Here is a 27,701-nt window from a genome sequence, read left to right on the forward strand (position 1 = left end):
AATTCTTTAGTTTCCATCCCCATTCTTCACTTCATTTTTCTTATACTTAATTTTCTACCGCATTATCAGTTATTATTTTCTTCTAGCTTCGTTAACCTTCTCAGCTTGCTGATATTAGGTATAAAAATCCGGACTAAAATATATTTGTTTCAAGTCTTGTATTGTTTATATGTCTATCTGAAGCGAATAAGTGATAATGTCGTTACACACTGGTCACTGAACTGAATTGAAATTATAAGCTATTGAATAAAGAAAATCAAGGGCTTGTTGACTGAGCTCGTATGATAAGCAAGCTGTGTTAAGTCAATATTTTTTTTAGAGAACGTGTCACAATAAAATGCTTTGGTATTTATATACATAATTTCGATAACTTTGAGGTTTTTGTATTTAAAAAAAGTTTGGAATAAGTCTTTAATCAATGTCTAATAAGAGCATCGAAGAGCAGCTCTAAATTTTACAAATCACACTCAATCATGAAAGTAAATGCTAAGTGACAATTACAGTTTGCATTTTATTCTTTATTTCATGAGACATTTAACTGTTATCAATCTTACAGCTATATTTAGTAAAACAGGAACAGAATGCTTAAATATCTCTCTTTTCAATTAGTTTTTCATCATGGCTTTACACTAATGTATATATATGAGTTGCAATCAAAATGACATCGGTCGACTAGTAGTGATACATAGTGATTGTACGATTTCATCAGTGATTATGAAAATAATGTTGAATGATTAAATAGGTAATTGGAAAAGAAGGATAATAATAAAAACAATTATTTGTGAAGATTGAAAACATTTAGTTCAACGTTTAGGAAATTTTATAATGTATAATACGGAAATTAACAAAATATTTTTTTTCGGAAAGTTAGTTTAATGATATTTCCGTAAAACTAAAGACACATACTAAAATTAAGTAAAAACACTAAGGTGGGAAAAAATCTGAAAGTGTTTTAAAATAGTGAAGTAAATCAGAGTTATCTTACAACATTCTCTTGTACGACCGATGATCAAGGTAGGGAGATATTTTTATTTATTTATTTTAACACAAGGAGGCACCAAATACATATGCGCCACACAAATCTCATCCGATATGTGTGAGTGCTGTGATACTGCCCGGGTGCCCAAACCAAAGTGGGTGGTTTTCTTAGGGGGCCATTCCCCGAGCCTTCGACCTGAAGGTCTGATCCACAAGGCAGTGGAGCAGCGTAAGGAGACGCAGTCCCATGGAAGCCGGTGACCATACGCCATTTGTTCCCGCAGGATACTGGAGCCCATGTGCACTATTGGTTTGGAATCCGGTTAAAGCGCCGGACATTCGCTTTTCGTCCTCTCATTTTCGTAAACAACACCCCCGACACGAGAAGGCAGTGAGTAGGACTTCCCTGGCAGAGGCTATATACGCGTGGCCATGTGAGAGCACTTCGAGAGGGAGAGCGGAATCTCCCCACTCTCGGCCGTACCAGGGCATTTGGGGGCAAGGTATGGAGATAGGTTGTATAAACTTCTGTTAGGTAGATAGGTTATATTTTTATTTGTAGATTTCGGCAAATTTAGCTAGAATAGAATTTTTAATCACCTTTGAATGTCCTTTTGTCAATCAAACCAAATGGTAGTACGATGGCTGATTTGCTGAATCGTATACTCCATATAACTGGCCCACAGAAGCGGTTGAATTGATGAATACACATCTGTATTTATTGTCTTATTATCATTTTTGGATTTATGTGCATGTTCAGTTTTAAATTTACTACCGTGATTCGTATTTTCACTGTGTATTTGTCAAATGTGTCTCTAAAAATTCAACTTCAGCTTCCAATTGAATATCATACTCAACGTTTACGGGCCGTACAAGATTTTGAACCAGAAAATGGATACGATCGTCTGGGGTAAGTAGGGTTTTCCAATGAAGAATATTTCCCAAAGCAGATAGATTTTTCGGTATTTTTTCCAGTGTTGTCCTAATTTCCTTATCGATTGCTTTTTATACAATAACACTGTCGTGATGTCTCAGTATTAAACTACTGAGTGTTAACACACGATTTTTGTTATTACTGAGCACATATATAATTTTTCCTGGTCCACCGGAAGTTTACATCTGTAAAAAGGATTAGACTCGTATCAACACTGTTCGTGATCAAAGTTCATATTGACGTGTGTCTATGTTTTTCCAAGATATTAGTGATCTATTGTGATTTGTGTAGTACAATACGTACACTTCCTCAAAGTATTGCTTTCTCATGATTGAGAGTTTGATTGATTGTTTCGATATTTATATCTTATAGATGTGTCGTTAATGATCGTTTCTTACTAATCTATGAAGATCCAAATTCCGATTGGATCCTTGCTACTTCTTTGAAATCTCGTCACTCAGGTTATTTACCGAAATCATGTGTTGAGGTAAGTTTTACTTTTATTTGATACCTTTTGTGGGATATTTAAATGCCAATAAATTTTTTAAATGGTTGTATACCTACTATTACGATCTTTTTATTCCTTGTGTTCAAAATAATATAGTCTTTAATACATAATGTAAAAACATATACAGTCAATCGGTCAGTCAAACATAACGTAGAATTTGGGACATGTATATATTGATTCTATTTTATTCATTTTTTTAGACACATAAACATTGGTACAAGTAGGCACCGAATATGTATGCGCCACACAAATAATCGAATCTGTGTGTTAGTTGGGATACTCCCTGGGTGCCCAAACCGAAGCAGGTGGTTTTCTTAGGCGGCCAACTACCGAGTCTTTGACCTCGAGGTCTAATCTATAAAGCAGTGGAGCGACGTTGGGGGGATGCGATCTCACGGCAGCCGGCGACTAGGAATAGGTTTATACGCCCTTTGTTCTCCTAGGGCCCTGTAGCCCACTGGTTTAGAGTCACGTTTTTTTTCAAGTAGGTGGATCCTCTGGACCTGCTAACCCTGTTTGAGCGCCGAACATTCGCTTTTCGCCCTCTCGACTTCGTTAACAACACCCGTGCCGCTAGAAAGCAGTGTGTGGGACTTCCTTGTTGGTGACTGTATACGCGAGGCCATGTGAGAGCGCTTCGAGGCGAAGTGGACTCTCCCTACCCTCGTCCGTACCAGGCTATTCGGGGGCCATATTTTGGTTAAAGTTGCCATGCCCCATTGTTAAACTGTAGTAGATGTATTAACAGGATTAGTAGTCACATAAGAGATTAGGCATCTATAATGCAATTCTAAAAAAGATGAATCAGTGAAATAATAGAAAAAAATTTACGAGGAATTAAGAAACTTCGAATCTAAAGGAAGACAAATATTAAGTGCACCCATACAGTATCGCGAACGATTTTGAGCCATTTCATTCACAGTCTCTAGTCATCGGTTACGATAATCAGGCTGACCCCAACCAGGTAGTCTGTACTTACCTACCGGGTTCAGTTCAACAGTCAATGTCTTCATAGACTAATGATATGTCTCGGTTTGTCAACCCCTACGTTTCTTCCAACCTCCACTTACATCAGCCATCAGTTTACGTTTCTCACTGTAACGATTTTATTAGTATAACTGGAAATGTAATAAAATATAACTGTATGGTACATCATTATGGTTTCACTATCGAGCAAAATAAAGGTAGACTCGGTATATTTAGCGAACAGTTACTAACCATAAATGGTTGGTGTTTTATTTATCTAAAGTTTAAGATTTCACCCTAATTCAAGCTTTCGAATTAAACATTTATGTATAAGATATCAAAAATTTTATCTGACTTGAGTGAGTGTAACCACAGAGTCTAACAAATAGTTCGAAACTGGTTTAATCCACTGTTTTTGTGTTCGATCTTTCAAGGTTACATTCCAAAGACACCTAGCTGATGTTACGATGTGCTCTAGCACTAAGTTATATATGAATTAGACGTGATTCAATTCAGATAATATGACACCATCAAAAGTATTCACCTGAGCTGGAAACCTTGGCCATTAATATTTATATATTTTTGAGTTAAGTTCTTTGAAACCTGTCTCCTTCATAAAGTAAGAGTGAAATCACAAAAAGATCTTCAGTTAAAAGCCTAATTAAGCAAATAAACTTGATATTATTATGATTGTATATTCAGATGAACCACCAGTAAATGGTTTCTGCATGTTTAAATCAAGTTAAAACGTATCATGCATCTTATTGAACTATTTCTAATATTTTTAAATACTATATTCAAGGTGTCTATTTAATACTAGGCTTTTAAATTTTTAGAAAGAATATCCAGAGATTATTGAACGTTTAGACTTCTTCCACCCTGATCCAACACCTCATCCTAAAGAGTTACTAAAGAAAGGTTAGATTACGTATGAAAATTGTTTTATTTTTCCTATATAGTCCTTCTTTTACTTCTGTTATCCTTTTAGTTTGTTGATTTGAGTATTTTTAATATTTGTAGCGAGTGTTTAACATCAGTAGTATTGAAAATCTATATTATGTATTTGCGTATATACACATATATATGCATGCATGAAAATTGTTGTCTATTTTTATAACACCGAACTAAGCACTACTTTTAATAAATAAATTTCGGTCTAATCACTCGTTTCTCATTGTGTACAGTGTAAAATTTATGGTAAATATAGATTACTCTAAATGCATCATTGAATTTTCACTTGAGTGCTTAGAAATATGATACATATCGTTAAATTTGAATTTGCCTAGATTTAGTCCAGTGTAAAGTTGTTCGTGCTCATAGCTAAATAAGTGTCAAATTAGAACAAAAATATTGTCCAGGGTTTTTCTTTTTCAAGAGCTTTTCATTTAACATTATTTCATTGTGTGAATTACTATTAAACCAAGCAAAAATACATCAGAAAAACTATTTCATTTTATAAGAGCTTTGATTAATCAAGGGATGAATAACAGTACATTTTTTTATCCAGTCAATTGCTGGCGCTTCGATGAACTTCATAGCTTCTGACTATTTAACATACATGCTAGAGTCGATGAAAAAAATCCAACTGATTTCTTTATTTTCTGTCCAGTTGTCTAAAAAAGGAGCCAACCTCATCATAAACTTAGTTCTTTTCATTTTTTCCTTAACAATTTAACTGATTTTTCATCACTATAATCCTGGCTGTGGTTTAGTGGTTAGGGTGTTCGACTTTCAACCACTAAGTTCCAGGCTTGAACTCTCCATCTACTTCAATTTAAGCAACCGGGTAGTATTGTAATGAACGACAACAAAGGTGGAGACAATTAGTGTATTTTGATGCAAAATTACACAGTATCTTGGTAAAATATGAGAACTATACATTAAATACTTCAGTTGCAAATTTACATCATTTGTCTTTCACTTTCTGTATGATTCTTCCTATTCAAAATTCCTTTCTAATTCCGTTCCTGTTCTCTTCAAGTCAACCTATATGGTCTTCTGCTGCCAGGTTTTCCACTTCCGATTGGTGTTACATACTACTTACGTCGACAGACATAAGTAGCATACGCCACAGTATCATTGGTCCTCACGCTTAAAGTTTGACTCATGCCTAAGTACCTAGTGAATAAGTTAATTTTCGAATAATCCCGGGATGAATTATTAGTGTACATTACCAATCAAAACCTCGAACTAAAGATAATCGTCTGTCCAGTGTTCCCAAATTTCTGACTTCACAATTGGTAGCACTGTATATGATGGTCAACCTTATAATCGTGTATTACATCTCAGTTGTTGCCACATTGACTGTCTTCATCTGTATTTTTTTTGTGTATTCGGTAGAAGATCTCGGTCATCTGCGAAGTCCAAATCGTCTAGCTGCATCCACCGTGTGTGCGTGTTGCTTTTCTTTGTCATCACACTTGCTTCAGTCAGTCAGTAACAACGTAGAACTTCGTACGTACGTACATCAGTTCGAGTTGCCACACCACATTAGCATAGAGATGCAGTTGTCGATTCAAATCCCGTAGTGGTAGAGATAGTAAACGTATAAGTAATAATCGGAAAGATTAGGGTTTGAGGATGTTATTGAAGGAGTATAATCCAGTGAAATAAATCTGAAAAGAGAAAAAAGAGACAAGGAAGACTCAAGAGATTAGAATTTGGGAGAACACAAAAAGTAAATGCACCTGCGCCATTGCAAACGATTTTGAGCCATGTCATTCAGGGTCTCTAACCATCGGTTGCTATCATCTCGTGGTCCCCAATCAGGTAGTCTACACCTACCAACATGACTCAGTCCACTTGTCAGTGACTTCATGGACTTGTGCCATGTTTTGGTTTGGCCGCCCCTAGCTTTCTCCCAACCTACTCCTATACCACTGAACATAGCACGTCGAGGCAGTCGGTCGTTGGGCATACGTAACACGTGTCCCAGCCATCTCAACTGATGAAGTTTCACTACGTCATCAATTGATTTGCCATCCTTACCTAGTACCCGTTTCCTAACAACTGCATTACTTACTCGATGGTCCCAGGATATACGAGCAATATTTCGAAGACACCTATGATCAAATACTAGTAACCTACGAATATCCTCCACTCTTACCGGCCATGTTTCACTGCCATAAAGTAGGACGGAACGAACTGCTGCACAGTAAACCCGTCCTTTGGTTGGTAGACGGATATCTCGCCTACGCCATAAATGACGCAAGTTGGTAAAAGCTAGTCGAGCCTTCTGTATCCGTGCTGAGATTTCGTCACACACCAGACCACAAGGGCTGATGAGACTTTCAAGATAAGTGAAGCGATCGACACGCTCACTTACTTCACTCCCTATCATTAGTTCGGGTGTCAATGCAACCCAATCCTGAAGTAACATTTTGCATTTCGAGGGGGAGAATCGCATCCCGAACATGGCTGCATTGTTCGGGATGCTTTCTTTGGTATCTTGATGGGATGTCCTTCTTTCCAGTCCATCAGCCTACGCTCCCACTGACTGCAGCTCAGATGATGTGAAAGATGAATTTTACAGAAAGGTTTCTGAACTTCTTCAGAAAGCTAAACGCTCAGACATAGTACTCGTAGCAGGTGACTTTAATACTCAGATAGGTAGCTTAAACCAAACAGAAAGGCATTTAGGTGGATATTTTAGCATTCCGGCACAGCGAACAGATAATGGTGACCGTCTGCTGCAACTGTGCTCAGACAATCGCTTATTTTTAGCAAACACAAATTTTAAGCATAAGGAGAGACATCGTCTAACATGGCGACCCCCTACACCAAACCAACGATGGACTCAAATAGATTATATTGCCATCAGTCATCGTTGGAGAGGGTCGGTAGAAGATTGTCGCTCATTCTGGAGTACCTGCTTGGACTCCGACCACGCCTTAATACGGGCACGCATCTGCTTGCGCCTCACTGGACGCAAAAAAACCTCAGTAAAAAGACCCATTAGAACTGAATTGAGCAGTGAGAAAACCAAAAGTAAGTTCCAGGAACAACTGAGTTCACACTTAGGTAGTTCTGAAAACGAGGCTGACCCAGATGTTGCTTGGAAAGATATTCAAGCAGCTGTGGAAACAGCAGTGACATCTATTAGCGACTTAAACCACAGAGTTACAAAGAACCAGTGGATTTCTTCAAAGTCTATCACACTGATGGATTCTCGCAAACTCGTCCCATCAGGTTCCGAACATGATGAAGAGCGACAACAAATCAGATCTAGGTTAAGAAAAAGTCTAAGAAACGACCGTGAGCAGTGGTGGGCAATGAAAGCAAAAGAGATGGAAAAGGCGGCGACTGTAGGGAACAGAAGACAGCTCTACAGACTAATAAAAGAAACTGGAATTAGTAAGTCAAGTGTAAGTGAGATTATTTCGGAAAAAGATGACACCCTCATCTGCTCCCAGTCCAGACGTTTAGAACGATGGGCGGAACATTTCAGAGAACAGTTCAACTGGCCTTGAGCTACTCTACAACTACCCTCCATTCCCAGACAATGTGAATGGAACATTGAAGTAGGTCCCCCAACTCTTGCTGAAGTTCAAAAGGCTATAGTTAATCTGAAGCGAGGAAGGGCAGCTGGTCCAGATGGACTGGCTCCAGAGGCCTTTAAGTATGGTGGTCCAATTTTAGCGATTAGGTTGACTGATATTTTAGCTAAGATCTGGGAATTGGACGTTATTCCATCTGACTGGTCACAATCACTTATCGTCCCAATATATAAGAAAGGGTGGTGGAGAAGATTTGTAGCTCAGGTGGATGATTTTGATGGAGTTTTGTTCTCTGAGCTGGATGGTTTGGTCGTGGAGCTTTCATCGTTCTTCTGAACGACATCATCAGCACAAACTTCAGATAGAAGTGAAGTGTTCGAATTTCTCCATATGTGTTTCACAGCTTGTTCTGTGCACCTCGATGTTGATTGGTTCTTGTTGACCTTAAATTTATCATTGTTTACTTCTTTGTTTTGGTTGTGTCTCCCATTGGTTTGATTTTTGTTCCCATATTTATGCATGGTTTTCCTGATTGGTTGATAAATTGGATTGATTTCAATATGTTTGTTGATTGCTGATTGACCTGAGTGCCAGGCTTCTAGAAATTCTCTGGTGTTTTTGGAGTTTCCTCTGTCTAAGATTTCTACATTTTCCCAATCGAATGAGTGTCCGTAGTTATCCACGTGTATTGAAATAAGTGAAGAAATATCATGGCGTTTGACTGCTAATTGATGTTCATGTAGGCGTAGGTGGAGGGGACGTCCGCTTTGTCCGATGTAGTGTTTGTCGCAGTTGGTACAGTTTATTTTGTAGATAATGTTTGATTTGTTCTCCTTTGTTATTTCATCTTTTGGTTTGCATAAGATTGATTGTAGTGATTTTGTTGGTTTGTGTGCCACACCTATCCCGAAGGTTTTCAGCAGTCTCGTTGCAGTTTCTGATATTCCTTGTATGTACGGTAGGGTGATCCTTTTATTGATTTTTGTGCCTGACTTGGGTTGTGATGCTGTGTGCCGTTGGTGCTTTTTGATAAAGTTGATTGGGTAGCCGTTCTTTTGAAATATGTCCTTCAGGTATTTCTCTTCATTTTTTCGTGCTGCCAGTGTGCTGCAGTGTGTCCTCGCCCTCTTGAACAATGTGTGTACGCAGTTGATTTTGTGAGCCCTTGGGTTGTTGCTGTTGTAGTTGAGAATTTGATCTGTATGGGTTGGTTTCCTATATACTTGAGTTTCCAGTTTTCCTGTATCAGTTCTAGTGATCAATATATCCAAAAATGCTAGTTGGTTGTTTGACTCCTGTTCCATTGTAAACTTGATGTCATTGAAAACGTTGTTGATCAGTTTGTATGTGTTTTCCAGTTCATCCTTTTTGGCTTGATCACTGGTAATATCGTGGCTTCTAGTCTTTGCATCACTGCTTCTGCGATCAGTCCTGATATTGGTGATCCCATTGGTGTCCCTTTTGTTTGTTTGTAGATTTTGTTGTTGAATTGAAAATATGTTGTTAGGCATAAATCGATGAGCTCCAGTAGACTTTGAATTTGAAGCGTCGTGTATTTGGTGAGATTTGTGTCGTTGTTGAGTAGTAGGGATATAGTTTCTTTTGCTAACTGTGGTTCAATTGAGGTGAACAGTGCAGTTACGTCGAAGGATATCATGAGTTCGTCGTTGTTGATTTGAATGTCCCTAATTTGGTCCAAGAATTGTGTTGGGGATTTGATGGAGTGTTTGGCTGAATCTACTAGATGTCTCAGTATTCGTGAAATTTCTTTTGACAAATTGTACGTTGGCGTTCCGGGGAGTGCTACTATTGGACGTAGTGGAATGTTCGGTTTGTGTATTTTGGGCCTGCCGTAGAATCGAGGGAGTACTGGTCCACTGGATTTCATTCTCCATTGGTCTTGTTTTGTTATTTCTCCTGCTTTGACTAGCTTGTTTAAAGTCTTTGAGATTTGGTTGTCTAATTTTTTGACGGGATTTGTGTCCATCAGTTTGTATGTGCTCTTATCTTCGAGTAGTTCTTCGGCTTTGTTGACGTATTCTTCTTTGTCCATGATTACTGTGGTGCGTCCTTTGTCCGCTGGTATTATGACAATATCCTTTCTATTTCTGAGTTCTTTCAAGGTCTTTTGTTCTTGTGGAGTTAGTTGGTTGTTTTCTTTCACCTGTTGAGTTATCGGTACTATAGTTTGCCTTATTTCCTGTTGTGTTTCTTCACTGATTCCGGAAGTTTTGAGTGATGACTCTAGTGCTGCGAAGAACTCCAGCTTTGAGGCGTCGCTTGTATTGTAGTTTAATCCTTTTTGGAGCAGGTGTTCTTCCGTATTTGTTAGTGGTTGTTTTGACAGATTGATCACGCAGTTGTTTGTGTTCTCTTCCATGGTTGGTTTAGAGATCTTGATTAGTTTTTCTTTAAGGTGTTTCTTCTTTGTTCTCTATGTCGTTTGCATGATATCTCGATGGCTGTTGTCACGATGTCTAAATGTTCTGACGTGAGCATCCTTTGTAGCTTTATCTTTTGGTCCTCTATGACGTGCTGGTATTTGCGGATCCTGTAGTGTGCATCCGTTATCATTAGGTGTACCATTTTTCTTCCACTTTGCTCAGCTATTCTCCATCCTAATGGGCAGTTGATTGGAGGTCTATATCTTACACTTGTTGGTAGAACATGCTGGCGAAGAACGTTCAGAAGAACGATGAAAGCTCCCCGACCAAACCATCCAGCTCAGAGAACAAAACTCCATCAAAATCATCCACGTGAGCTACAAATCTTCTCCACCATCTCAAAATCATATGAGCGTAATACGCTTCTCGTTGTTCGAAAATGGGAGAATTTCGCCAAAAGGCAGGCTTCCACTCGAGAACAACTATATTTTCTCCATGAGTGTCTTCGCCAGCATGTTCTACCAACAAGTGTAAGATATAGACCTCCAATCAACTGCCCATTAGGATGGAGAATAGCTGAGCAAAGTGGAAGAAAAATGGTACACCTAATGATAACGGATGCACACTACAGGATCCGCAAATACCAGCACGTCATAGAGGACCAAAAGATAAAGCTACAAAGGATGCTCACGTCAGAACATTTAGACATCGTGACAACAGCCATCGAGATATCATGCAAACGACATAGAGAACAAAGAAGAAACACCTTAAAGAAAAAACTAATCAAGATCTCTAAACCAACCATGGAAGAGAACACAAACAACTGCGTGATCAATCTGTCAAAACAACCACTAACAAATACGGAAGAACACCTGCTCCAAAAAGGATTAAACTACAATACAAGCGACGCCTCAAAGCTGGAGTTCTTCGCAGCACTAGAGTCATCACTCAAAACTTCCGGAATCAGTGAAGAAACACAACAGGAAATAAGGCAAACTATAGTACCGATAACTCAACAGGTGAAAGAAAACAACCAACTAACTCCACAAGAACAAAAGACCTTGAAAGAACTCAGAAATAGAAAGGATATTGTCATAATACCAGCGGACAAAGGACGCACCACAGTAATCATGGACAAAGAAGAATACGTCAACAAAGCCGAAGAACTACTCGAAGATAAGAGCACATACAAACTGATGGACACAAATCCCGTCAAAAAATTAGACAATCAAATCTCAAAGACTTTAAACAAGCTAGTCAAAGCAGGAGAAATAACAAAACAAGACCAATGGAGAATGAAATCCAGTGGACCAGTACTCCCTCGATTCTACGGCAGGCCCAAAATACACAAACCGAACATTCCACTACGTCCAATAGTAGCACTCCCCGGAACGCCAACATACAATTTGTCAAAAGAAATTTCACGAATACTGAGACATCTAGTAGATTCAGCCAAACACTCCATCAAATCCCCAACACAATTCTTGGACCAAATTAGGGACATTCAAATCAACAACGACGAACTCATGATATCCTTCGACGTAACTGCACTGTTCACCTCAATTGAACCACAGTTAGCAAAAGAAACTATATCCCTACTACTCAACAACGACACAAATCTCACCAAATACACGACGCTTCAAATTCAAAGTCTACTGGAGCTCATCGATTTATGCCTAACAACATATTTTCAATTCAACAACAAAATCTACAAACAAACAAAAGGGACACCAATGGGATCACCAATATCAGGACTGATCGCAGAAGCAGTGATGCAAAGACTAGAAGCCACGATATTACCAGTGATCAAGCCAAAAAGGATGAACTGGAAAACACATACAAACTGATCAACAACGTTTTCAATGACATCAAGTTCACAATGGAACAGGAGTCAAACAACCAACTAGCATTTTTGGATATATTGATCACTAGAACTGATACAGGAAAACTGGAAACTCAAGTATATAGGAAACCAACCCATACAGATCAAATTCTCAACTACAACAGCAACAACCCAAGGGCTCACAAAATCAACTGCGTACACACATTGTTCAAGAGGGCGAGGACACACTGCAGCACACTGGCAGCACGAAAAAATGAAGAGAAATACCTGAAGGACATATTTCAAAAGAACGGCTACCCAATCAACTTTATCAAAAAGCACCAACGGCACACAGCATCACAACCCAAGTCAGGCACAAAAATCAATAAAAGGATCACCCTACCGTACATACAAGGAATATCAGAAACTGCAACGAGACTGCTGAAAACCTTCGGGATAGGTGTGGCACACAAACCAACAAAATCACTACAATCAATCTTATGCAAACCAAAAGATGAAATAACAAAGGAGAACAAATCAAACATTATCTACAAAATAAACTGTACCAACTGCGACAAACACTACATCGGACAAAGCGGACGTCCCCTCCACCTACGCCTACATGAACATCAATTAGCAGTCAAACGCCATGATATTTCTTCACTTATTTCAATACACGTGGATAACTACGGACACTCATTCGATTGGGAAAATGTAGAAATCTTAGACAGAGGAAACTCCAAAAACACCAGAGAATTTCTAGAAGCCTGGCACTCAGGTCAATCAGCAATCAACAAACATATTGAAATCAATCCAATTTATCAACCAATCAGGAAAACCATGCATAAATATGGGAACAAAAATCAAACCAATGGGAGACACAACCAAAACAAAGAAGTAAACAATGATAAATTTAAGGTCAACAAGAACCAATCAACATCGAGGTGCACAGAACAAGCTGTGAAACACATATGGAGAAATTCGAACACTTCACTTCTATCTGAAGTTTGTGCTGATGATGTCGTTCAGAAGAACGATGAAAGCTCCACGACCAAACCATCCAGCTCAGAGAACAAAACTCCATCAAAATATAAGAAAGGGTCAAAATCATCCTGTGACAACCACAGAGGGATTAGTTTAACTAATATAATATCTAAAATACTAGCTTCGATAATTATCAGACGCCTAACTAAGACTCGTGAACTGCAAACACGAGAGAAGCAAGCTGGCTTTAGACCTGGTCGTGGCTGCATCGACCACATATTCACCATTCGTCAGATTCTAGAACACAGGCATATTTATCGGCGTCCGACAATGGTGGTCTTTCTCGACTTAAAAGCAACATTTGACTCTGTAGACCGCGAGATTCTGTGGCAGTGTCTGTCATTGAAAGGCGTACCCCAGAAGTACATAAACCTTGTAAAGGCTCTTTACTCGAACACTACTAGTCGAGTCAGAGCTTATGGCGAACTGTCATCTACTTTTTCAACCTCAAGTGGTGTCCGTCAAGGATGTCCACTTTCCCCATTTTTGTTTAACTTCATCATAGATCTACTGATGGAAATAACTTTCTCGTCGACTGAGTTTTCGGGTATTGATCTCCATCCAGGAGGTCCACTTATCGACTTAGAATACGCAGATGACATAGTCCTGTTTGGTGAAGACGCTGACAAAATGCAGAGTCTTTTGGTAGCACTAAGCAACAATGCCAGAATGTTTGGAATGCGCTTCTCTCCCTCTAAACCCAAGCTGCTGCTTCAGGACTGGTCTGCGTCAACACCTGAACTAAGGATAGGGAGTGAAGTAGTGGAACGCGTTGACAACTTCACTTATCTTGGAAGTCTGATCAGCCCTAATGGGCTGGTATCGGACGAAATCTCAGCACGGATTCGAAAAGCTCGTTTAGCTTTTGCCAACTTACGTCACCTGTGGCGAAGGCGAGATATCCGTCTATCAATAAAAGGACGAGTATACTGCGTGGCAGTCCGTTCTGTTTTAATTTACGGCAGCGAAACATGGCCTTTAAGAGTAGAAGACACTCGTAAGCTATTAGTATTTGACCACAGATGCCTTAGAAATATTGCTGGCGTCTGCTGGGATCACCGGGTAAGTAATAGTGAGGTTAGACGCAGGGTATTAGGAAATGATGGTAAATCAGTTGATGAGGTTATGAATCTTCATCGACTGAGATGGTTGGGCCACGTATTACGTATGCCTGAACACCGATTACCACGACGTGCAATGCTATCCGGTATTGGAGATGGTTGGAAGAAAGTTGGGGGCGGCCAAACCAAAACGTGGCATCAGTGCTTGAAGACACTAACTTCTAGTCTGAGCCATGTTAGAAGATGCAGACTACTTGTTTGGGGTCCGCGTGACTTTCGTAACCAATGGTTGGAGACTCTTGGTGACATGTCTCAGAATCGATCACAATGGCGTCGGTGTATACACTCCCTGTCTTCCCTTAAACTAAGAGATTAAAATCACTTCATATCTTTCTTTCTACGAACCAATTCTTTCTTCTTGTACTATATCTCTATATGCAATCTTCCTCTTATTTATTACCACCTTTGACCTAACCACTGCTATGAATCCGGTGTTCATCTTGTTGTGCTGATGCGGTATGGCAACCTGGACCGATGCACATATGTGCCTGGTCCTACGTTGTAGCTGACTGACTGACTGACCAGTCCATCGGCACTTGTCCTTCCCAAATCTTCCTGAATAGAACGTGAAGCATGTTTACAATTGCTTCTATGTCTGACTTCAGAGCTTTATCTGGTATATTGTCAGGTCCTGTTGCCTTCCCGCTCTTGATTTGTCTGATGGCCATCCTGATTTCTTTGACCGTTGGTAGAGTGACATATATAGGAAAACCTGTACGTGCTACCTCGATATCCGGTGGATCTTATGGAGCTGGTCTATTCTAGAATTCCTCGAAGTATTCTACCCATCTGTTCCTCTGTTCTTGAATCTCGGTGATTGTCTTGCCTTGTTTGTCCTTTTCCGGTCTCTCTGGTTTACTATATTTCCCTGATAGTTTCTTCATTGTGTCATATAGTTGTCTCATATTTCCTTCTGTTGTAGCTTTTTCCGCTGTCGTTGCTAGCTCTTCCACGTATTTCTGCTCGTCGGATCTAACACTCCTCTTCAGTTGCTTGTTTGCTTCAGTGTATTCAGCTTGTGCATTGACTTTCTCTGTCCTTGTTCGACTGTTATTGATTGTTGTCTTGTTCTTCCTTTCTTGAATATGCCATAGGTGTTGATAGAGATCCATTCCTTATGATGATGCTTCTTGAAACTCTGAACCTTCTGAAACGTTGAACTTAATGTTTCTTTTATCCCTTTCCAGTTGTTTTTCATGGTAGTTTCTTCTTCCTTGAGTAGATCTTGTAAGTCTTGAAACATGTTGTTGAGAGCTATCTTGAATTCGTTGAGTTTGTTAGTATCTCGTAGGAAGGCTTTATTGGACTTTTGTAATACTGTTTCTCCAGTTGTTCAGCGCTTCCTTTGTTTCAATTTCGTCTTGGGAAACAACAGGTAGTGATCTGAAGCTGTGTCTACTCCTCTCCTAGTTCTCACGCTTTTCATTGACCTGAGTTTTTTAGTGATGCAAATATGATCGATATGATTCCCTGTAGTGTGATCTGATGCGACCTATGTAGCTCTGTGTATTCGTCTGTGTGTGAATATTGTGTCTCCTATAACCAATTTATTAAATGCACATAAATTTGAAAATGTCACCATTCTCGTTCCTTTCTGCTAGTCCATGTCGTCCCATGATATCTTCATATCCAATGTTGTCCATTCCGACTTTGGTGTTTAAGTCTCCCATCAGGGATTGTCAGCTCGTTTCCTGAACACTTCACTACGATTGATTCCAGCCTCTCATAAAACTTATCTTTATTGTCGTCGTTGCTATCATTGTTGGACACACAGCACTGGATAACATTCGTTGTAATTCCCTCCTTGTTTGTTTTGAAGGATGTTTTGATGATTCTGGGTTCATGAGACTCCTATTCTATAAGTGTTCTACCTACTTATTTGTACAGCTTCAGAGCGATTCCCTGAGTGTGTGGAGCATTTTCTTCCTCGTGCTCGGAGTGCAGCATCATCTTTCCCGAATCTATCCTTTTTTGTCTAATTTGGTTCCAATGGGTTTCACTTATTCGAAGCACGACCATGTTGTATCTCCTCATTTCCGTAGCTATAAGATTGGTCCCCTCGGTTTCCCACATTGTCCGAACATTCCATATACTTATAATAATAATTGTTGTCGTTGTTAGAGGGAGCATCGGTCTCGTGACTTCCGAAGAATGTCGGCTCTCTCCATGAGGCTTCATAACTCTTCTGAATGAAAATCCTTCATCTCGCAGGAAAGAGTTTAAATGCTTTAATTTGCTCATTCTGGTTAGATTTTTTTAGCAAGGTTGTTTCTTACGAGTTGGGGTCGCTGACTCCACGTCCAACTCTCCCCTTTTACTCGGGGTTGGGACACTGGCAGTAACCCCAGAAGGGTACTAACGAAATTGCTCCGTATTACTTTATAACTATGAAACAACTTTTGAACATAGAGGGCAGAGTTCAATGTCTTCAAATCGTTGTTCTCACATCCTGTAACTTGCATTTATTTAGATTAGTTGTCTCATAACCATCAATGAATCTATGCGAAATATGAAATCCATATGATAACTTCGTTTAATATTCTTTCTACTGTTCTGGTTAATAACATCATATTTGTAAACGTCGAGTAGGAGAAAGTCGTCCAGGTAAGTGTATCTCATATATTGATTTATGGAGATCGACATTGAGCGTAAATCGGTGAAATAGTAAGCTGACATGTCCTCGAAATCGCTAAATAATCTCAACTTGTCTATATTCATAGATTTTACACAATATCAGTACTTCATATATACATTCTGGCATACAAAAACATAAAAAGTAATTGCCCATTCAAGAATGAGTACATTTGGTTGATAGAATTAAGAATGACGCTTAGTTATTAGACCTGTTCAAACAAGAATTATATGCACAGGGAATGCAAAATAAGAATTGCTAGTCTTAATTTATCATCATATAGGTATATTCACTAGTGGGAAAAAATTCTGGATGTTTTTAACTTTGGTTCCATTTAATTCTGTTTGGGCAGCCAGATGAATAGCACTGTAGTTTTATTTTGAGTCTTTTATGAAGGTGATATCTCTGTTTCTTGATTATGTAGTAACATTTTATCAGGACTAAACATCATAAATTTATGTACTACATTTTCTTTTGACAGCTGGTCCATTTAGCTATTTATTACGCCCTTGTGATTCACGTCCTGGCCTATATACATTACTCTTATACGATGGAGTACGTGTTCGTAAATGTCGACTTGAATTAATTGTTCAATCGGAGCTTATACCACAAGATGATGTTACACCGACCAAGAAAACCAATCATGATAGTAATTTTGATCATAGGAATAGTGAACTGTTAGATGAACATACAAATGAATTCAATAATGAATCATTATCATGTAGTAGTAATAATGAAGATGATAAATCAGATGAATTTAATAGAAAATCTAATAAAATATTTTTAACTAATAAAAATTTAGAAGATAATCATAGTACAAATGAATTTGTAAATTTTAATAGAAATTTTCAATCTCCTCTTTATCGTACAACTACTAAAATACTGTATAGCGGTACAACTTTTCCTAATGTTGAAGCTGTAATCACAGCTATTGAATCACATCATTGGGATCTTTATCATACTGAAGAATTGAACACTTTAAATATTTCCGATGATGGATGTAATTGTCCAATTAATGATGAGGTTAATGTAAATGCAACAAATGATATTTCATCAGTAGATAGTTCAAATATTAATACAACAGTTCAACATGTATTTAAACCTCTCTACAGGAAGCGTAAAGTAGGTTTTTATTATTATTAAATAAAATTATGCTGTATAATTGCTTAATATTCGATTTTTCTTATGGTGTTTAGGTTGTAGCGGCTTGACTTCGAGACAATTCGTTAGGCTTCGTTTATTGATCACTCTGATAACTGTTATTAAATAAATCCCAACGGTGTACGAATTTAGAAGGCAATACAAAGCGTCAACTCTAGTTTGTTATTTGATAGCACAGATAAAAAAGTTGCAAGCACATCGATCGGATTCGAGCATAAAGGCTGATGCGTACGAGCAAGCGAATATGGGGAAGTGGATGATCCATCGAGCGATATTTAAAGGATTAACATTTAAGTTAGAGTAAGAATTATGTGCGTAGGCTGCCACATGTGATGAAACGCACACGTTTATACAGCTATGATAGTGATCATAATATAATACAAAGAAATAAACAAATTGTTACCACCCAAATAACACTGCCTGTTAAATGAGTTAATTAAAGGGCTTGACAAAATTAACCGTAATCAAAATTAATTGTAGAGGTGTGTTGCTATAAGATGTTTATGTTGAAAGGGTTTTTAGTCATTTTTTTTTCTTTAGAAGTGTGATGTATGAAATACTTTAGTGTCTTTTAAAGTTAATGAATAATATTGTTAGGAGTCCATATATAAATTCCCTTAACAAAAGTTTCTAGAGGCCCATATAAACACACTAAACGTTTTATCCGATTATCACTGAATAGAAGCATTTCAGAAACATCCAGAATAAATGAAGGATTATGTTTCACTCTGTGATTGGTTAATTACCCTATTTAATGCGTTTTCGGGAGTTTTTAGAAAGTGAAAGTCGTATAAAAAGCTGTGAACACACTCGATTTTCTGTACCAATGTAACCCTGGAGTAAAACATATACTCATATTTCGCGCCTTATTTTTTGTTCGTGTTGGAGTTTAGTGATAGTCTGTTGTTATGGCAAACAGGCAGGAAGACCTGTAACGAGAGCTCAGATAGCAAACTTATCAAATATACACTTGTTGTCGCCCAAACCAAAACTAGGCATCAGTCCTCGAAGTCACTAACGTCTGGTCCGAGCCACGTTAGTAAATGCGAAATACTTGGTTGGGGTCCATGTGACTGTTGTGATCAATGGTTGGAGACTGCGTGACAAAGCTCAGAATCGATCACAATAGCGTAGATGTATACACTCTTTGTCTTCCCTTTAACTGTGAGATTAAAATTACTTTGTACATTTCTTTCTACGAACTAATTCTTTCTCGCTGTATCATTTCCTCATACGCAATCTTTTTTTTACAAATTACCATTAAAGTAACTGCATCTATGTATTTGGTGACCGTCTTGTCCTGCTTATGAGGCAACTTGGACCGATGCATATGTGTGCCTGATCTTACATTGTAGCTGACTGACTGTATTCAGAAAATATTGTGAATCTGGATCTCGTTCTGCGACAGTATGTCAATTGTCATAGAATACTGTCGAAATATTCTTCCTAATAAATTACCATCAGATTCTTGTTATAAGTCCAGACTAATGATTGATAGAGAATCCAAATGTATGTTTGTAGAACGTGTTAAGAATTTATTGAGAAGAATATTGTTTGTTTGTATTGTCTTAATTTAGTGTTCATTTTTCAAGGTATTTCTATACTTTATTCATGATAAGCGGTTGAAAAAAAATTGGCAGAAAACCACAGACCTGTGTTTTGTGCTATTCGCTACTCGTCAACAAGGCGTACCTGGAATTTTGAGTGGACCGATGCTTCATTCGGGATTAAAATCGGCGATACACAGTTTCACAGTTTGAGGCATTGTCATTGAGGGCTATGATTGACTTCCTGTAAAACTAAGATATATGCGATTGACTGGTCACTGAGTGAACAATCTTACGTTTGTCTAGGCCTTAGCGCTGAGTAAATCATATTGATCAAATGGCAATCCGGCCACTAGTCTAAATGGCTCGAAATCTCGTGCACTACATTTAGATGTCAGGCATTCGGACATCGTTGAGTAAATCACATTCTAATAGTGTGAACCAGCTAAATGATTCGTAAGTACGTTTTATTCTTGACAGGTCATATCCGTCTGTAAAACAACAAAATGTTTATAAATAAATAATGTACGAGTGCATAAGAAAATCATGTTAAGTACAACAAAGGGAAGTATATCATGTCAATGATTGTCGTCATCGAACCATTTTTGACAACTTTAGTAGTCCACACATATTTTACAAAATGATGTAGATCTCTAACATTTCACAGCTTTCCATTATCTTTCTTTAATTATCTTAAAAATTATCATGCTTATTCGCATTCACATATTATAATTATCTAGATGAACATAAAGTTATGTCGTCATATGGCTTTTAATGAGTAGTCATTCGATGAATTAAGTGGGATCAACAGTGTCTAACATAAACATTTCCGTATTATGGATAGGTCATCTGAGGGAATGATCAGTCTTCATGAAGTACAATAATTGTACCATAGTTTTAGCATGCCTACTAGCCATTTATGATGGATCTTAAATATCTGGTTTTATAATTATTAGTGAGATGATATTACCGTGTAGCGCACTACCAAGGAGCCCCATATTAGGAAGAATCAAATGTGAAGTATCTTCTCGTTTACAAAGGTTGTCTAACGAAGGTCATTCTGTGATGTAAGCTGTAAAATTCCACGGAGATTGTGTAAAAGCTACCAATCTAATTTTGTACATAATAGGAATGTAATGAAAACAAGCTATATAGTCTTTTAATTTGTAGAATTTGATTTTCATGTAAATACCTACGTTTAGGAATGAACAGGTTTTAAATTCTCTTCCATTAGCCTTAGTAGTAACAACCGTTGCCTATTGTTAAAAAGATAATTTTCTAACTTCATAGCTTGATAGATTATACTTTTAATGTATCGGCCGGTCTATTCGCGTCTCAATCAATAAATTGTTACAACTTTAATAATTTTGGCTGTAATCAATTTCATACTGAAAAAATATTCACTCTTTACATTTCATTGCTAAAAATGTCATGATAATGGAACATGCCAATTTGTGAAACACTTGAACAGGTCAGTGTTTCCACTAAAACCTGACAAGTTTGTCTTGCTGATCAATCAACATTGAGTAGTAGTATGAAATTTTAACTGTGTTACTCTTATTTTCGATATGTATATGTGGATCTAATTGTTACATTTCTTTGTTTTTATTAATTGAAAGCCTCAAGTACATCCTCCCTCGTCTACTATTTATATGGATATGTGTTATGCACGTCAACCACCAACATCTCATCAATCGGTAACTGAAATTCATGGGGAATTGTCTATTTGTAAGTTGATATTTTCTGTAGATATCATTTAAGTTTTATTGAATTATTCGAACAACCTACAAGTATTTGGATGAAACAGCTTAGAAAAGAATTATTAACACCCCGTTGTATCTGTTGAGTTTGGAACAACATGTAGTTCGTTTACTACCAATGTATTTAATTTATACCTAATGAAAGTACATTATCATTGACCAGTTAACGAAGACAAATCGGACACCCAATTCTAACGTTATTCATGAACCTTCTGAACTTATTATTTTTTTCATATATATTTATCTTATTTTCTTTCATATGGTCTAGTGAAATCCATGCAGCGTGTTTGCATTTATGGGAGGGAAGGAAATAATCCCACTTATAACCATATTGTTGAAAGTACACACATTTGCGAATCTCTCACAATTCTTATTTCTTTTCCCCACTTCATGCAACCTCATAATACTTCCGTACCTGGTGTTGTCCATCCCGAACTTCGTGTTTAGGTTCCACGTCAGGATTGTTAGATTTTGTTCTGTATAGTTCTCCGTGATGGATTACGACCTTTCATAAAACTGGTCTCTATTGCTTTCACATCAACTATTGGTGGGTGCGTAAAGCTAAATGACGTCCGTTATAATCCTTCCCTTCCTTATTTTGAAGAATTGTTTGATGATCCTGGATCCATGAGTTCCCCATCCCACAAATGTCTTTTGTACGTTGCTGGAAGAGCATCAGTGAAACTTCTTATATGTGTGAGTGGTTTTCTTCTTCATGACCTGAGTCCAACAACAACTCTTCCGAAACTAATCTTTCCTGTCCATTTTACGTCCTATAAATTTCACTTATTCCAGGAACTATCAGGTTATATCTTCCCTTTTTCACAGATGTTTGACTGGTTTTTCCAGCCTCTCACATTGTTAGGACATTCCATGTACCTATATTTATTGTTGCGTTGGCTGCTAAAATGAGTGTTGCCCTCGTTACTTTCGGAGAATCTTGGCTCTCACCATGAGGCATCATAACTCTTGCGTTTGGAGTTTTTTTCAACTTCCAGGCCAGAGTTGAGTTGGTTTTCCATAGTTAGCAACTCTCTAACTGATTTTGTTTTGACGATGTACGGTCGCTAACTCCACTACCTAGTCCTCCTTTTTCTGCTATTAGGACTAGCAGTAACTCCAGATATGTTGTAGGTGAAGTTAATTTAGTTGGTGAATAATACTAATGTTTTCATTTAATTTCACATAAATATGAACATTTTAATGTAGATGAAATAGTTAGCCGAGTAATTTAATGTTCAGTGCTGCTCAAAAATTTATTGATGTAAGAGTACTAATTCTTTGAATAAAAAAAACAAAACAACTTTGTAGAAATTGTCGAAATGCTCCGATACATATATTTTAGCTTTCCCTAGTAACAACTGTCCGACGTTAGTTGTAAATAGTTACCTTTATGATCACATGAAGTTTCTATTTTGTTTGTTTTTTACACTACTATCAAAACGTTTCGTATTTTAACATTCTGTATTACTTAAAAATGTATCACGGTTACGTAGATTTATATTGCAAATGCTTTACTCATTACTATATCAGCCTTATGGATTTCAACATGATGACGCAATAATTCTAGCGTAATCATTATTCTTAGAGTACATTAAAAAGCTTTTATTAAGTACTCATTGTTTCTAACACATTGTTTAACAGTTATTTTGTCTATTACATCTCTTATTCATTAAAAACATATTAAAATATCTAAATGTATCTAACATGTTCTTATATTTAATATTTGTTATTATTTTAATCTAAACTAAATCACCTTTTCAACTGGCTACTAGGGTTACAACAAAGAAAGAAATGGAAATTATGTTATGCACATTTAGATAGAAAACAAAGTATACTAACATTGGTTGATGGAGAAAAACGTAAACCTGAACGGTTCGATCTTTCTAAATGTGATTTCTTCCCTATCCATTATACAGTATATGAGTAAGTATTAAATTTTATCATTTCTATTTTCATCATTGACTTGATATCACAAACTGATATTGGTTACCTTAACACTGAAAACCTGTAAACACTGGGTGCCGCTTTCGTCCTAATATGGTACTTAGGAGTACGTATCCATAATCGTTCCACAGGGAATCAAACCCAAGACCTTTAGGCCTAGAGATGAACGCTAACCTCGAGACCGTTGAGTTCGCACATATTGATTTGGATTTCTAGCTTTAGTCAACTAAAGTCAGTTCGTGATATAAACTACAGAATTCAACTATCTTCACAAACGTTCTTACTAGTAGATCAATTTTCGTTGATAGCTTCATTGATGAAATAGTTAAAATCTAGTTATTTAAGTTTTTTAAGCTTCATTTCTTGTCACTAGTTTTATGTTGCATGATTGTCTAATTGTTTTCGTTATTTCAACTGGTCATTTTGTGGCCCGTTGATCTGACTCCATTTAGATCGTACGAATGTTTGTTATCACCTATCCTCGTATACAATCATCGACTTAAATCACGTTAGTCATTAACGGAATTTAGATAAGTCAATTAACGAGAATGGCCTTTGAATACATATATTTTGTAAATGAAGCGAATGGAATAGAGAGAAGAGAAACGACGCAGAGCGGAGATGGCTGGTAAACCGACTCATTAAACCAAGCGTTAATCAGTAATTATAGTTACACGAAAGTAAGTTACAGACATGTGATGAGTAATGCGATAAGAAATGCACACACACCTACGCGCTCATATAAAAACAGTCAAGATTGGTAAGCAAATAAATAAAAGGGTCAGAATGTGACTCAAGTAGAATTAATAGAATGGGCTGTCCGAAAGCTAGAATAAGGTATGTGGGCTTAACATAATAACCGACACTACAGTCAGTTAGATACGTGAAATATGTATCAACTATAATATTTTATTACTAAAATTAATGTACTGATGCAGTAAAATGTTGTAATGAGTAACCTACTATTTATCACTTAACAGTAAATACCTTTATTTCCGTTATATAGGTTAACTTGTGATTAGTATGCTTGATGTTAGTTACGTATTTAATACGCTTTGCACTATGTATTTTCTAAATGAATGAATTATCCTAAAAACACGTTTTTTCTTGAGTTCACTGTTTATATATGTGTGTGGTCGTTGATGCATTCGTAGAGGTTGCATCATGGATTTTTTTTCTGACAATAACTTTTATATGACACCCTTTTTTATTACTAAAAATAGGAAAATTCAACTTTCAAGTCATATTTTGTTCAACAGCTTATAAAATCCCTTCTCAACTCTGGAACTCGAACGAACAGAAAGCATGTGGTATTCGAACTTACAACTCAATGGTTGAGAACTGATTGTTCTAACTGTTTAGATGCTATGTTCACTTAACAATAATGTTTTAAGTGACCTCAGGTATTAGGAAGGAGATCGTGTTACTAGGTTTTGTACTAGCTGTTATTCGGCAACAAGATGAAAAGAAGTACAAGTAAATTTAACAATCGCATAATATAAGGTTAGGCTATATAAGTATCTAGCACACAAACACCTGAGCAGTATCACAGCCCACACACAAATCAAGTGACTTGTGTGGCGTATATCTATTTTGTGCCCCTTCATATCCATATTTATGTGTTCAAATAAATAAATAAACACAAGCAATGATTGCAGAGTGCAATCATGATTTTAAAGTAAACAGTTATAGTTGAGAACGGTCGTTATTCTGTCAATTATGTTTCATGATAAACACGTTTATTCGGAAGCTAATTAAAAATCAAACGATGAAGAGCGATTTTTATCATATTAAATTATTGCTGTTACTACAAATGGGTTTACGGAGAATTTTTTCAAATGTCATATTTTGCATCACAAACTAATCGTAGTCAAACAGTCAATGAAAACCAGGGATAAGTGGATAACTGTTTCACATAAATCGAAACAGCTAACAGATACTGTAAACCGTTTTTTCCTATATGCATATATATGTCTCCTTAAAGTTTGCTTCATAATCCAAAAATACTTGAGTGTATACTTCGTCCACTTACTATCTGCAGAGTGAATTTGGAAATCGGAATAATAGATCAATGTCATTTTTCTGTGGTATCTAATACCTTTTCGTACAGTTTAAAATGTTTCTTTTGCTAAAAGTTTTATCATGTAATTATTTATTAAAACAGTTTAATGTTCAGCATTGTGTAAGGATGTAAATTCGATAACTAATCTTTCTTGTTTCCTTTTTATCACGTTTTATTGTTCGTTTATATAAACGAGTCAAAAGTTTCTGTATTATGATAATTTATGAAGAAAAGCTTATCTACATTTAATTAATTACCATCGCTAATGATATTGATATAATAGTTTATGTAATAACCTATATTTGTAGTGTATTAAAAATCTAAGCTTCTTCTATGCTCACTTTCTAGGATTAATCGGTTATAAAGTCTACTGATAATGAGTTCCATCTTACACTAAATCATGTTTATGACCTTTTGACTAATGCCCCAAATAATTGACTATAAATATCGAGCATCTTAACGCTTATTGGTCTACACAGGTTCTATTATATTTATTGTCAATAGTTATGTAGCTCAAATCAATCCATGAAGTATATGTAAGTTCATTATTGTTTTCTTTTATATTTTGTTTGTTCTTCAGAAAGAATTTCTGCTTTGGTTTAGTTTTATATGGTGCTTCAGCGGGAGATCGAGAAGAATTTGTTTTACGTGTAGAAGCTCCATGTTCATCAAATAAATTTCATTCAAGTGCTATTAGTTCAACAATATCTAGTCGAATTAATTTATTCAGTAATTATGATTTAGATATTAATTCGTATTCCGGTCGTCCTGAAGAACCACCGTACACACTTCAAAACTTATCACACTCATGTAAGCTTTATATATGTATAATTTTTACATTTACTTACGCCTGTTACTCCTCGTGAAGGAGCATAGGCCGCTCACCAGTATTCTCCATCCAACCCTGTCCTGGGCAATCCTTTCTAGCTCCGTCCAGTTGTAATTCATCGTTTTCATATCTGCTTCTATTATCCGACGCAATGTGTTCTTTGGCCTTCCTCTTTTTCGCTTCCCTTCAGGATTCCAAGTTAGGGCTTGCCTCGTGATGCAGTTTGATGATTTGCGTAATGTATGTCCTATCCATTTCCATCGTCTTTTCCTAATTCCTTTTTCAGCTGGGAGTTGGTTTGTTCTCTCCCACAGAAGGCTATTGCTGATGGTATCCGGCCAATGGATGTTGAGTATCTTGCGTAGACAACTATTTATAAATACTCGTACCTTCTTGGTGATGGTGGTTGTTGTAGTTCTCCAAGTTTCAGCTCCGCACAGTAGAACTGCCTTGACGTTCGTATAGAAGATTCTCACTCTGATTTTAGATGACAGTTGTTTTGAGTTCCATATGTTCTTCAATTGTAGGAATGCGACCCTTGCTTTGCCGATCCTCGCCTTTACGTCTGCATCGGATCCTTCTTGTTCATCGATGATGCTTCCCAGGTATGTGAAGGACTCTACATCTTCCAGAGTTTCGCCATCAAGTGTGATTGGATTGCTGTTCTCCGCTTTGAATTTGAGGACCTTAGTTTTCCCTTTGTGTATGCTGAGGCCTACTGATGCAGAGACTGCTGCTACATTGGCTGTCTTCATCTGCATCTGTTCGTGTGTACGTGATAGGAGGGCTAGGTCATCTGCGAAGTCCAAATCGTCTAATTGGTTCTGAGCTGTCCATTGTATGCCGTGTTTTCCTTCAGATGTTGAGGTCTTCATTATCCAGTCGACCACCAGAAGAAAGAGGAAGGGAGAGAGTAAACAGCCTTGTCTGACTCCAGTCCTTACTTGGAATGCATCTGTCAGCTGTCCTCCATGCACTACTTTGCACTGTAGTCCGTCGTATGAGTTCCGGATAATATTGACAATCTCCTCAGGAACTCCGTAGTGTCGAAGATGTTTCCATAATGTCCTCTTATCTACACTGTCGAATGCCTTTTCATAATCAATGAAGTTGATGTATAGTGATGAGTTCCACTCAACTGATTGTTCGACGATGATCCGTAGTGTTGCAATTTGGTCTGTGCACGACCGATCCTTACGGAATCCAGCTTGTTGATCTCGAAGTTGGGCGTCTACTGCATCCTTCATCCGGTTCAGCAACACTCTGTTGAAGACTTTCCCTGGTATTGACAGTAGTGTAATGCCTCTGTAGTTTTCACATTTGCTCAGATCTCCTTTCTTTGGAATCTTGACGAGGTGTCCTTCTTTCCAGTCCATCGGCATTTGTTCCTCCTCCCAAATCTTTTTGAATAGAAGATAAAGCATGCTTGTGGTTGCTTCGATGTCTGATTTCAGTGCTTCAGCTGGTATATTGTCGGGTCCTGCTGCTTTCCCGTTCTTGATTTGTCTGA

The 27,701-nt window shown here is 37.4% G+C and overlaps 1 protein-coding gene across 1 annotated transcript in view; it reads left to right on the top strand.

The window, feature by feature from the left end:
• The window catches only part of RASA1 (Ras GTPase-activating protein 1), a 58,332-nt gene that overhangs the window by 6,143 nt on the left and 24,488 nt on the right, over positions 1-27,701 (top strand). Inside the window, exons 4-10 of the mRNA XM_051209881.1 lie at positions 1,812-1,888; positions 2,285-2,399; positions 4,223-4,304; positions 17,367-18,007; positions 21,213-21,321; positions 23,129-23,279; positions 25,943-26,172. Coding sequence (XP_051075352.1) covers positions 1,812-1,888; positions 2,285-2,399; positions 4,223-4,304; positions 17,367-18,007; positions 21,213-21,321; positions 23,129-23,279; positions 25,943-26,172 — 1,405 coding nt within the window. The remainder of the gene's footprint in view (positions 1-1,811; positions 1,889-2,284; positions 2,400-4,222; positions 4,305-17,366; positions 18,008-21,212; positions 21,322-23,128; positions 23,280-25,942; positions 26,173-27,701) is intronic.

The sequence above is a fragment of the Schistosoma haematobium genome, chromosome 1, assembly GCF_000699445.3.
Source record: "Schistosoma haematobium chromosome 1, whole genome shotgun sequence".
Classification (NCBI taxonomy): Eukaryota; Metazoa; Platyhelminthes; class Trematoda; order Strigeidida; family Schistosomatidae; genus Schistosoma; species Schistosoma haematobium.